This window comes from Vulpes lagopus, chromosome 11 (assembly GCF_018345385.1).
Source record: "Vulpes lagopus strain Blue_001 chromosome 11, ASM1834538v1, whole genome shotgun sequence".
NCBI classification, from domain to species: Eukaryota; Metazoa; Chordata; class Mammalia; order Carnivora; family Canidae; genus Vulpes; species Vulpes lagopus.
Genome location: NC_054834.1, coordinates 48837605 through 48849115, shown reverse-complemented (window position 1 = coordinate 48849115; position 11511 = coordinate 48837605). Strand labels below are relative to the sequence as shown.

At 39.1% G+C, this 11511-nt stretch overlaps 1 protein-coding gene and 1 pseudogene across 1 annotated transcript; one reads left to right on the top strand and one right to left on the bottom strand.

Moving 5' to 3' along the window:
- Positions 1–792: 792 nt before the first annotated feature.
- On the bottom strand, positions 793–1151 carry LOC121472136 (annotated as a pseudogene).
- Positions 1152–3992: 2841 nt separating this feature from the next.
- Positions 3993–4228, top strand: LOC121471545 (60S ribosomal protein L39-like). Its single transcript, XM_041722350.1, has one exon. The coding sequence runs from the start codon at positions 3993–3995 to the stop codon at positions 4167–4169; it is 177 nt and encodes a 58-aa protein (XP_041578284.1). The 3' UTR covers positions 4170–4228.
- Positions 4229–11511: the final 7283 nt, after the last annotated feature.

Sequence of the window (11511 nt, the reverse complement as noted above, 5' to 3'; positions counted from 1 at the left end):
TGTTCACTTTGTGAAAAAAATTATATTGTGATATATACTTGATTTGTGCACTTTACATCAATGTTTTACTTTTAAAAAAAGTTTGTATGGAAATTGATTAGTTCCTGGGACACCTGGATGGCTCAGCAGTTGAGCAGCTGCCTTTGGCTCAGGGTGTGATCCCAGAGTCCCAGAATCGAGTCCCGCATTGGGTCCCTGCATGGAGCCTGCTGCTCCCTCTGCCTGTGTCTCTGCCTCTCTCTCTCTCTGTCTCTCATTAAAAAATAAATAAAATCTCTCTAAAAAAAAAAAAAAACGGAAAATGATTAGTTCCAAACCTATGTAAAAAGCATTAGTCTGTCTGCCCCAGATCCATCTATATTTTAATTAAATGTCTTATTGCTCAAACAACTGTTAATCAGATATTCCCTAACGTGAAGCCAAATATATTCTAATACCTTATCCTGAAATTTCACTTAAGTTTACTAATTTATTGACATAAAATTTATAGTAATTTCTATAATATTTAAAGACTTTAATGTAAAAGAATTATGTCCCCCTTTTCATTCCTGGTATGATTCATATGTAATCTTTTTTTTTTAACACTGATATTTTATTAAAAAGTTGATTTAAGGGATGCCTGGGTGGCTCAGTGGTTGAGTGTCTGCTTTTGGCTCAGGTCCTGGGATCGAGTCCCGTATCGAGCTCCCCGCAGGGAGCCTGCCTCTTCCTCTGCCTATGCCTCTGCCTATCTCTGTGTGTCTCATGAGTAAATAAAATCTTTAAAAAAAAAAAATTTTTTTTTAAGTTGAGTTAAGCCTCTGCAATGGTGACTTCAACCTCAACTAACTCCTGGCCCAATACTGATGGAAGTAATCTGCTTAACAATCTCAGAAGGACTGTGCAAATCAATGAATGACTTGTAGATTCTCACCTGAAAACCATCCCAAGTCTTGGAACTTTCACCAGAAGTTTTCCTTGTAGTGATTCTGAGTCTTGCTTGGCAACTGAACTGGTCCTGTCACATTGAGATTCTTTTCCTTTGCACCTCTGATCAAGTCAGCACATACCTTCTCCGAAGATTTTACATTACAGCTGGCTAGAGTAATTCTAATTCAGTGAATTGCCATCTCTGGTTCCATGGTGTCTTCCCTAGTGTCTTTAAAAGCCATATCTGCAGCATGGCTTCCTAATGGACTTGTTCCTTGGCAACAGAGAACAGCAGTGAGGCAGAAGCAGGAACAGGGTATCCAAAATTCTGCTGTAGCTGTGACTACATCTTTCTAAAGAGCCATATGTAATCTTATTTATTTATTATCGATCTTGTTATAAGTTTGTCTTTTTTTTTAAAAAAGATTAATTAATTCATGAGAGGCACACACAGAGAGAGGCAGAGACATAGGCAACGAGAGAAGCAGGCACCTCGAGGGGAGCTTGATGTGGGACTCAATTTTAACTCCTGCTTTGTCTTTATAGATCCCTCTATGGTGTCATCTCTATTTTGATAATTTTTTTTTTACCTGTATTATTTCTCCGATATGCTTTCTTTAATATTACTCTGCTTTTCAAGATAATTTCTTTCTTTTTAAAAAGATTTTACTTATTTATTTGAAGGAGAAAAAGAAAGAGTGAGCAAGAGAGAGCTCAAAGCAGGGTGAGGGGCAGAGGGAGAAGCAGATTTCTTGCTGAACTGGGAGCTCCATGCAGGGCTCCATTCAGTGACTCTGGGATCAGGACCTGAGATGAAGGCAGACAACTGACTGAGCCACTCTAAGATCATTTCTTGTTCTTTTTTGATTTGCAATTAAACTGTGATGTTTCTGTTGAATTTGATTTTATTTATAAATTTTTTTTTCATTTTGGGGGAGCTTTCTGGATCTCAGGATTGATTTCTCTCAACAACCCTGAAAAATTCCTAGTCGTTTTATCTTCAAATATTGCTTCATCCCCAATCTCTCCATTATCTCCTTCTGGAACTCCACTGAGCTATGTGTTTGACTTTTTTATTCAGTCTTCCATTTTTTCTTAACCCTTCATTCATATTTTCTATCTTTGAATCCATGGACAGCATTCTGGGTAAATTCTTTGGATCCATTTTATACTGCACTGGTTCTTTTTTCAATTGTGTCCATTCTACTGTATAATCAGTCCTTGACAATTTAAATAACATCACGTATTTTTTATTTATAGAAGTTCTACTTTGTTCTTTAAAAAAATCTGCTTAGTTATTCATTATGGTTTCTTTTCCTGCTCAGTTTATTTTTCCTGCTTTTATTTCTTGAAGCATATTAAACATAATCATTTTATATTATTTCATTGATAAAAATTCAATATATGGAGTCTTTACATTTCAGCTTCCACTACATCAGATTTCTGACTCTCACTCATGATATCTTTTGCTTGTAGGTATTTAAGCCTCAGTAATTCTTTGAGACCTGGGCTAAAAATAAGCTCTTCCTAAGAAAGTATTTGCTTCTACTAATTATCAAATTTCTACTTAAATTTTTTCTAACCACACGAGCAACAGAAATTCCAACCAAAAGCCTTTCTGAGTACTAGCATATTATTTATCTTTTTTTTTAAATTTTATTTATTTATTTATTTATGATAGTCACACACAGAGAGAGAGAGAGAGGCAGAGACACAGGCAGAGGGAGAAGCAGGCTCCATGCAGGGAGCCCAATGTGGGATTTGATCCCAGGTCTCCAGGATCGCGCCCTGGGCCAAAGGCAGGCGCCAAACCGCTGCGCCACCCAGGGATCCCGCATATTATTTATCTATTGCATAACAAATTGCATATCTTAGCAGCTGAAAGCAATAAACATTTATTATCTTTAAATTGCCTCTGTAGGGACGCCTGGGTGGCTCAGTGGTTGAGCATCAGCCTTTGGCTCAGGTCAAGCATGATCCCAGGTTCCAGGATCAAGTCCTGCATTGGGCCCCTGTGGGGAGCCTGCTTCTCCCTTCGCCTATGTCTGTGCCAATATCTCTCTGTGTCTCTCATAAATAAATAAATAAATAAAATCTTTTTTAAAAAAATTAAGGGGGCAGCCCGGATGGCTCAGTGGTTTAGCGCCACCTTCAGCCCAGGGCCTGATCCTGGAGACCCGGGGTCGAGTCCCACGTCAGGCTCCCTGCATGGAGCCTGCTTCTCCCTCTGCCTATGTCTCTGTCTCTGTCTCTCTCTTTCTCTGTGTCTCTCATGAATAAATAAAAATCTTAAGAAAAATAAAAATTAAAAAAAAATTTAGGGATGTCTGGGTGGCTCAGCGGTTGGGAGTCTGCCTTTGGCTCAAGGTGTGATCCCAGATGCCCTGAATCGAGTCCCGCATCGGGATATTTGCATGGAGCCTGCCTCTCCTCCCTCTGTCTGTGTCTCTGCCTCTTTTCCTGTGTCTCTCATAAATAAATAAGTAAAATCTCTAAACAAAAAATAATAAAAATAAATTTTAAAAAAGTTTAAGTGGTCTCTGTAGAATCTGGGGGTAATTTAGGTGAGTAGTTTTAGCTCAGGGTCTCACTTGAGGTTGCATATAAGATGTCAGGAAGGAGCAACCATCTAAAGCCTTAGCTTCACTGGAGCTGAAGGATATACTTCCAAGGTGGCTTACTCAAAAGCCTGACAAGTTAATGCTGGTTGCTAAGAGGAGGCCTCAGTTCCTTGCCTCTTCATAAAACTGCTTGAGAGTCTTTGTGACATAGCAGCTGATTTCTCCCAGAATGAATGTTCCAAGAGAGAGAAACTAGAATCTTCAATATCTTCTGTGACCAAGCCATGAAACTCACACAAAGTCATTTCTGAAATATCCTATTATCTATATAAGTAAGCCATATTCAATGTAGGTAGTGACTACATTCAAGAATGGGAATACCAGAAGGTAGAGAAAACTGGGACCATCTTAGATGCTGGCCACCACACATGGCTTCTTGTTGTAAATTATCCAAGGAAACTTTCTCCTCATTCTTTTCAATACTAAAGTGAGGCCAGGCCCTTCCGCCGCCATCCTGGTTGCATGTGGTTGACTGTGATCGCCATATCTTCTCACAAGACTTTCAGAATCAAGCGATTCCTGGCCAAGAAACAAAAGCAGAATCGTCCCATTCCCCAGTGGATTCGGATGAAAACTGGTAATAAAATCAGGTACAACTCCAAGAGGAGGCACTGGAGAAGAACCAAGCTGGGTCTATGAGGAAGCATCGCACATCATGAAATAGCAAACATAATTGGCACACATATTTAAGCCGCATGGAGATCACATGTTCCTATCCTATCAATATGAAAACATCCTTCCTACCTGGCCAATAGACATGTCTTATCAAGGGAATGATTTTCTCTGTTACTATGCCTCTATGCCTCTATACCAGTAGGTTGGTTCAGTAATAAATGTGAGACGTTTCAGCTGAGCTGCTGTTGTGTCCTGATTTGTGAAGTACTGAATTCCCCCTCCTGTCAGATCTCACATAGCACTGTCTGATAGAACTTTCTGCAGTGATAGAAATGGCCTTTGACAATGAAGTATTTAAAGTGTGGCTAGGGGACGCCTGTGTGGCTCTGTCTGCTAAGTGTCTGCCTTTGGCTCAGGTCTTGATGGGGAGTCCGCATGTCTTCCTCTCTCTGCTCCTCCCCCTGCTCATGTGCTTTCCCTTAAATAAAATCTTTAAAAAATAATAATAAATAAAGTGAATAAATAAATAAAAAATAATAAATAATAAAGTATATATCCTTGCCAACTGATTTTTTTAAAAATAAGATTTAATTTTTTTTTATTTTTATACCATGGGTGCTCTTCCTTGGGTCCTAACTCTAAGTAGCCACCTACTATTAAATTATCTACTTAGCAGGTTCTGTGATCCATGTAGCTATCAAAGTAGAATACAAGGCTTCAGGGTTGGCCAGAAAACCTCAGAGTGGGTGCCAGAGCATTGAAGTTCCAGAACTTCTCTTATAACTCATAGTGCGACTTTGGAGATTTCTTTTATGCTAGCCCAGCAACACATTTAAAAGTTTTTTGCTAAATAATATTTCAGGACTCAGTTGGTTAAGCATCTCGCTTCAGCTCAACTCATAATCCTGGGGTCCTGGGATTGAGTCCCATGTTGGGCTGCCTACTCAGAGGGGAGTCGGCTTTTCCATCTGCCCCTCACCTCACTCAGTGCTCCCTCTCTCTCATTCTCTCTCTCTCTCTCTCTCCATATATATATATATATATATATTGCTTTCTCTCAAATAAATAAACTCTTTAATCTTTTTTTAAAATTTTTATTTATTCATGATAGTCACACAGAGAGAGAGAGAGAGAGAGGCAGAGACACAGGCAGAGGGAGAAGCAGGCTCCATGCCCGGGGAGCCCGACGTGGGACTCGATCCAGGGTCTCCAGGATCACGCCCTGGGCCAAAGGCAGGCACCAAACCACTGCGCCACCCAAGGATCCCAAACTCCTTAATCTTTTAATCATTTATTTATTCATGAGAGACACAGAGGGAGAGGCAGAGACATAGGCAGAGAGAAAAGCAGGCTTCCTATAGGGAGCCTGATGTGGGACTTGATTCTGAATCTCTAGGATCACTCCCCAAGCTAAAGGCAAACACCCAACCACTGAGCCATCCAGGCGTCCCAAAAAATAATATTTTATTCATAATTTTAAGTGAAACAGAAGGTTTGTTCAAATTAACTCCATGTTAAAAAAAATTAACTCCATGTAACTTCATTATGTAGGCAGAAATAAAATTCAATTAAAATATTTACTTGAAATTAATAATATACTATATGTTAATTAATTGAAATTAAATTTAAAAAATAATTGATATAAAAAAATTTTCCTTGAATTTGTACTATTTTTTTTTTCTAATTTTTAGGAGAGAATACTTGCCACTTTAGCTTGAGTCTATCTTCTCTTCTATTCTATGCATTTAAGACTATTGATGTTCCACTTGGTACTGTTTCAGCCATTTTTTACTGATTTTGAAATGTAAGGATTGTATTATGATATCAATTCTAGATATATTCTAATTCTTCATTATATTTCCTTCTTTGGCTCATGGATTGTTAAAATGTGTTTTATAAGTAATTTTAAGCACTTAATTTTTGGTTAGCTAATATTTTCATAAAAATCAAAGATTTTAAAAATGTGAAATGGTATTCTTTTTTAAAAAAAAGATTTTATTTATTTATTCATAGAGACACAGATCGACAGAGAGGCAGAGACATAGGCAGAGGGAGAAACGGGCTCCATGAAGGGAGCCCAACGTGGGACTTGATCTCAGGTCTCCAGGATTACTACTTGGACTGAAGGCCGTGCTAAACCACTGAGCCACTCAAGCTGCCCCTGTGAAATGGTATTAAATTAAGTTTCCATCCTACTACTGATCCTATCTACATAGTTTTATACACTCCCCAATACACGTGTCCAGTGTTAAATTTTGGGAGTATATTTCCAAATAATTTTTATATATACCTGCAAATATATATACACAAATGTAATATATCATTACAAAAGTGGTAATCATATTAAACAATACTCAGTATTTTGAGTTATTTATTTCAACTGTGTATGTTTTCTTTTCATAAAAGTCCATGGAGACGTGTTTTAAGTTTTCCAAATGTGTGCACTTAAAATATATGTTTTTTTTTTAAGATTTATTATATATTTTAGAGAGAGAGCATGGGGAAAGTGGCAGAGGGAGAGGGAAAGAGAATCTTAATTAGATTCCCTGCTGAGCATGGAGCCTAGTGCACATCTCAATCCTATGACCCTAAAATCATGACCTGAGCCAAAATTGGCTTAGATGCCTAAGCCACCCAGGCACCTCTAAAAGATATGTTTTTATTATTCATCTCTAATTTTATCTCATTATAATCAGAAAATGTGACCAACACAATAGTAAGGTTTTTTGGTATTTATTGATCCTTGCTTCCTAGATCGATATGTTCAGGGGTATTGATTTAAAAATTATCCCCATTCAACTGCCCTATTTACCTATGATCTTGTAGAATGACTGTGGGTCATAAAATTTATCAGATAATGGTTCCAGTTATAGCTGTTGTTCCAGAAATGGTATATTGCCTGGGAGAAACCAAATAGCTGTTATGCAGGTATCGATCTTTTTTTTTTTTTTTTTTAAGATTTTATTTATTTATTTGAGAGAGACAGAGAAAGAGAGCAGGGGAATGGCAGAGGAAGAAGGACAAGCAGACTCCATGCCAAGCCTAGAACCCAACATAGGACTCAATCCCAGGACCCCAAGATCATGGCCTGAGCCAAAATCAAGAGTTGAGGCTTAATCAACTCAGCCACCCAGGATCCCCACATATACTGATTTTGGAAAAGATTTTTAAAAAATCTACATCAGTGGGCCCCAGGTGGCTCAGCGGTTTAGCACCACCTTCAGTCCAGGGCCTGATCCTAGAGACCCAGGATAGAGTCCCATGTCGGGCTCCCAGCATGGAGCCTGCTTCTCCTTCTCCCTCTGCCTGTGTTTCTGCCTCTCTCTCTCTCTCTCTCTGTGTGTGTGTGTGTGTGTGTGTGTCTCTATGAATAAATAAATAAAATATATTTTTAAAAAGTCTACATCAGTTTGTAAGGATCACCATATGCTATTTGCTTTGACCTAGAAGACCCTATAATACACCTTCACAAATTAGCTCAAATTTACTTTCTTTATATTCTAATATAATCCAAATAACTTTTTCTGGTGCTGACATATCAAGACATATCCAGTCTGAGCCTGGATGGCTCAGTGGTTGAGCATCTGCCTTCAGCTCAGGATGCGATCCTGGGGTCCTGGGATCAAGTCCTGAATCAGGTTCCCCTCAGGGAGTCTGCTTATCTCTCTGCCTGTGTCTCTGCCTCTCTCTCTGTATCTTTCATAAATAAATACATAAAATATTAAAAAAATGATCATTGCACTAATCCCACATTAATGCTATATTGCTGTTTGCACCTATTCAACTAGAAGGACCAAGTACTTAAACACATTTAGGGAGACTTTCACTTCCGAACATGTAAATAGCGGGGACCAGATTTAGTCCACCACCTTAAATGACTAAAAACACAGACAAGGGTTGTCTCAATCAATAGAGCACACAACTCTCAATATTGGGCTTTAAGTTGAAGTCCAACATTGTATATAGAGATAACTTAAAACCTTAAAAAAAAAAAAACAGAAAAACACCCATAAATACAGAAAACAAATTGGCTGTTGTCAGAGGGGAGAGTCATAAATAGAACAACTGGTGGTTGTCAGAGGAGATAGGCAAAATGGGTGAAGGAGAGTGGGAGGTAAAAATTTCCAGTTATAGAGCACTTGGGTGGCTCAGTCAGTTAAGCACCCGATTCTTAATTTCAGCTCAGGTCATGATCTCAAGGTTCTGAGATCAAGTCCAAGATTGGACTTTGTGCTGAGCATGAAGGCTGCTTAAAATTCTCTCTCTCCCTTTCCCTCTGTCCCTCCACCCCACCTCAGATAAATAAATAAATCTTTAAAAAAGAAAAAAAAGTTGATCTCAAGACACCTGGGTGGCTCAGCAGCTGAGTGTCTGCCTTTGGCTCAGGGCGTGGTCCCAGGGTTCTGGGGTCGAGTCCCACATTAGGCTCCCTGTGAGGAGTCTGCTTTTCCCTCTGCCTGTGTCTCTGCCTTTCTCTCTGTGTCTCTCATGAATAAATAAATAAACTCTTAAAACAAAAAGATGATCTTGCTCTCACTCTGCCCCTCCCTCCTTTCTCACACTGTCTCTCAAAAAAAAAAAAAAAGTTTCTAGTTACAGGGGCACCTAGCTGGCTCAGTTGTTTAACTGTCTCTGACTCTTGGTTCTGGCTCTGATCATGATCTCAGTGTTGTGAGATTGAAGCCCAGGTTGAGCTCCATGCTGAGCACGATGGCTGCTTAAGATTCTCTCTCTCCCTCTCCCCCTGCTTCTCCTGGCTACATGGGCACTCGATTGCTTCCTCTCTCTAAAAATAAAAATAAATAAATAAATAAATAAATAAATAAATAAATAAATAAATAAAAAGAAATCCAGTTATGACACGCATAAATCACAGGGCTAAAAGGTACAACATAGAATTATAGTCAGTGATATCATAATAGTGTTGTATAGTGACAGATGATAGCTTAAGCTTATGGTGAACATGGCATAACAGAATTCTTGAATCACTATGTTGTACACCTGAAACCAAGTAACAGTGTATGTCAATGATAAATCGATTTAAAAAAAAAGTGCAAGAGAAGCAATGCAGAAGAGTGGTCCCAGTGGTCCCAGGGAGAAGAAGAGAAAGTGAATCACCCAGCCACATACCTGGAGATAGTTTCTAGATTTCAGAACAGTGAACAGAAACAGCCCAGAGTGTCCTTAAGTTGAGGAGTGTAGTTGACAATTTGGACAGATCGGGGCATCTATATTTTACAGGGCAAAGTGTTAGGGAGGAAAGAGCTGCAAAGATATACAGGGCACTTCCCTTTAGTCTTCAGTTGAATACTGATCAACCCATGCTGTGAGAAAACTGCCATAGACCAATGAAAGCACCACTGGGTAGAATATGCAGAATAACTCCCAGAAAATATACAAGGTTGAAAACAGTTCATATTCCCAATAATCAGAGTGGAGCAACCTTGTAATACAAAGAACTAGCGTAGAATACTAAGGATTGCCTCAGTAGTGGAGCCAATATAACTCTAGGATAAAGATAGCTATGATTTTACTTTTTTAAAAAAATTTTACTTAACAAAGCTAAAAAGCAACCCGTGAACGAACCAAATTATTTCCAATAATTTAATAGTATCCTGGGTCGCTGGGTGGCTCAGAAGTTGAGTATCTGCCTTCAGCTAAGGGCGTGATCAAGTTCTCATCCCTGCCTGGAGCTTGCTTCTCCCTCTGCCTGTGTCTCTCTGCCTTTCTTATGAATAAATAAATAAAATCTTTCTTTTTTTTTTTTTATGATAGAGAGAGAGAGAGAGAGAGAGAGGCAGAGACACAGGCAGAGGGAGAAGCAGGCTCCATGCACCGGGAGCCCGACGTGGGATTCGATCCCGGATCTCCAGGATCGCGCCCTGGGCCAAAGGCAGGCGCCAAACCGCTGCGCCACCCAGGGATCCCAATAAATAAATAAAATCTTAAAAAAAAAAATTAACAGTATCCCAGAATAAACACAGTATTTAGACAATAACAACAAAAAACCCACCATCACCCAAGAGTATAAAATTCACAATGTTCATCATCCAACAAAAAAATTATTAGGCAGCAAATATACACGAAAATACAATCCATAATGAGGAGAAAAATCATATGATAGAAATACATTCAGAAATGACATAAATAATAGGCATATATTCCATAATTTCAAACAATTACAATAAATTATGAGAATGTTGAAAGACATGGAAGGTATTTTTTTTGGTTTTTTTTTTTTTAATTCACATATAACTGGAGTAACTGGGTCATCAGTCAGTTAAGTGTCTACTTAATTTGGCTCAAATCATGATCTCAGGGTCATGAAATCAAGCTCTTTGTGAACACAAAAAGTCTGCTTGTTCCTCTGCCTGCCCCTCCCCATGCTCATGAGCTTTCTCTCTCAAATAAATTCTTTTTGTTTTTGTTTTGTTTTGTTTTAAAGATTTTATTTATTCATTCATGGGAGACACAGAGAGGCAGAGACATAAGCAGAGGGAGAAGCAGGCTCCATGCAGGGAGCCGGATGCAGAACTCTATCCCGGAACTCCGGGATCATGCCTGAGCCAAAGGCAGATGCTTAACTGCTGAGCCACCCAGGCATCCCTCTCTCAAATAAATTTTTAAAAAACTATATAAAATTCACATATAACTTTATTATTTTTAAGTTTTTATTTTATTTTCATTATTATTGTTTAAGTAAGCTCTACACCCAACATGGGGCTTGAATTCTTTGAAATAAAGAGTCACATGCTTTATTGACTAAGTCAGCCAGATGCCCCCACATAGAACTTTGAGAGATGAAAAATACAGTGGGTTGGAGCACCTGGATGGCTTAGTCAGTTAAGCATCTGCCTTTGGCTCAGGTCATGATCCCAGGGTCCTGGGATCAAGTCCCACTTTGGGCTCCCTGCTCAGTGAAGAGCCTGCTTCTCCCTCTCCCTCTCCCTCTGCCCTTGCCACCACTCATTCTCTATCTATCTATCTATCTATCTATCTATCTATCTATCTCAAATAAATAAAATCTTTCAAAAAAAAAAAAAAAAAAAAAAGGAAGGGCAGCTCCGGTGGCACAGCGGTTTAGCGCCGCCTGCAGTCCGGGGTGTGATCCTGGAAACCCTGGATCAGGTCCCACGTCAGGCCCCCTGCAGGAGCCTGCTTCTCCCTCTGCCTGTGTCTCTGCCTCTCTCTCTCTCTCTCTCTCTCTCTCTCTCTCTGTGTGTGTGTCTCTATAAATAAATAAATAAAATATTTTTTAAAAAGGAAGAAAAATAAACTGGAGAGAATTGTATTGTTAGAGCCTCCATAACAGAATCACAGCCTGGATGGCTTAATCCACAGAAGCTATTTCTGGAGACTAATGTTC

Excerpts from the sequence above, each read along its gene's own strand:
- LOC121471545 (XM_041722350.1), top strand. The coding sequence starts at position 3,993 with ATGTGGTTGACTGTGATCGCCATATCTTCTCACAAGACTTTCAGAATC.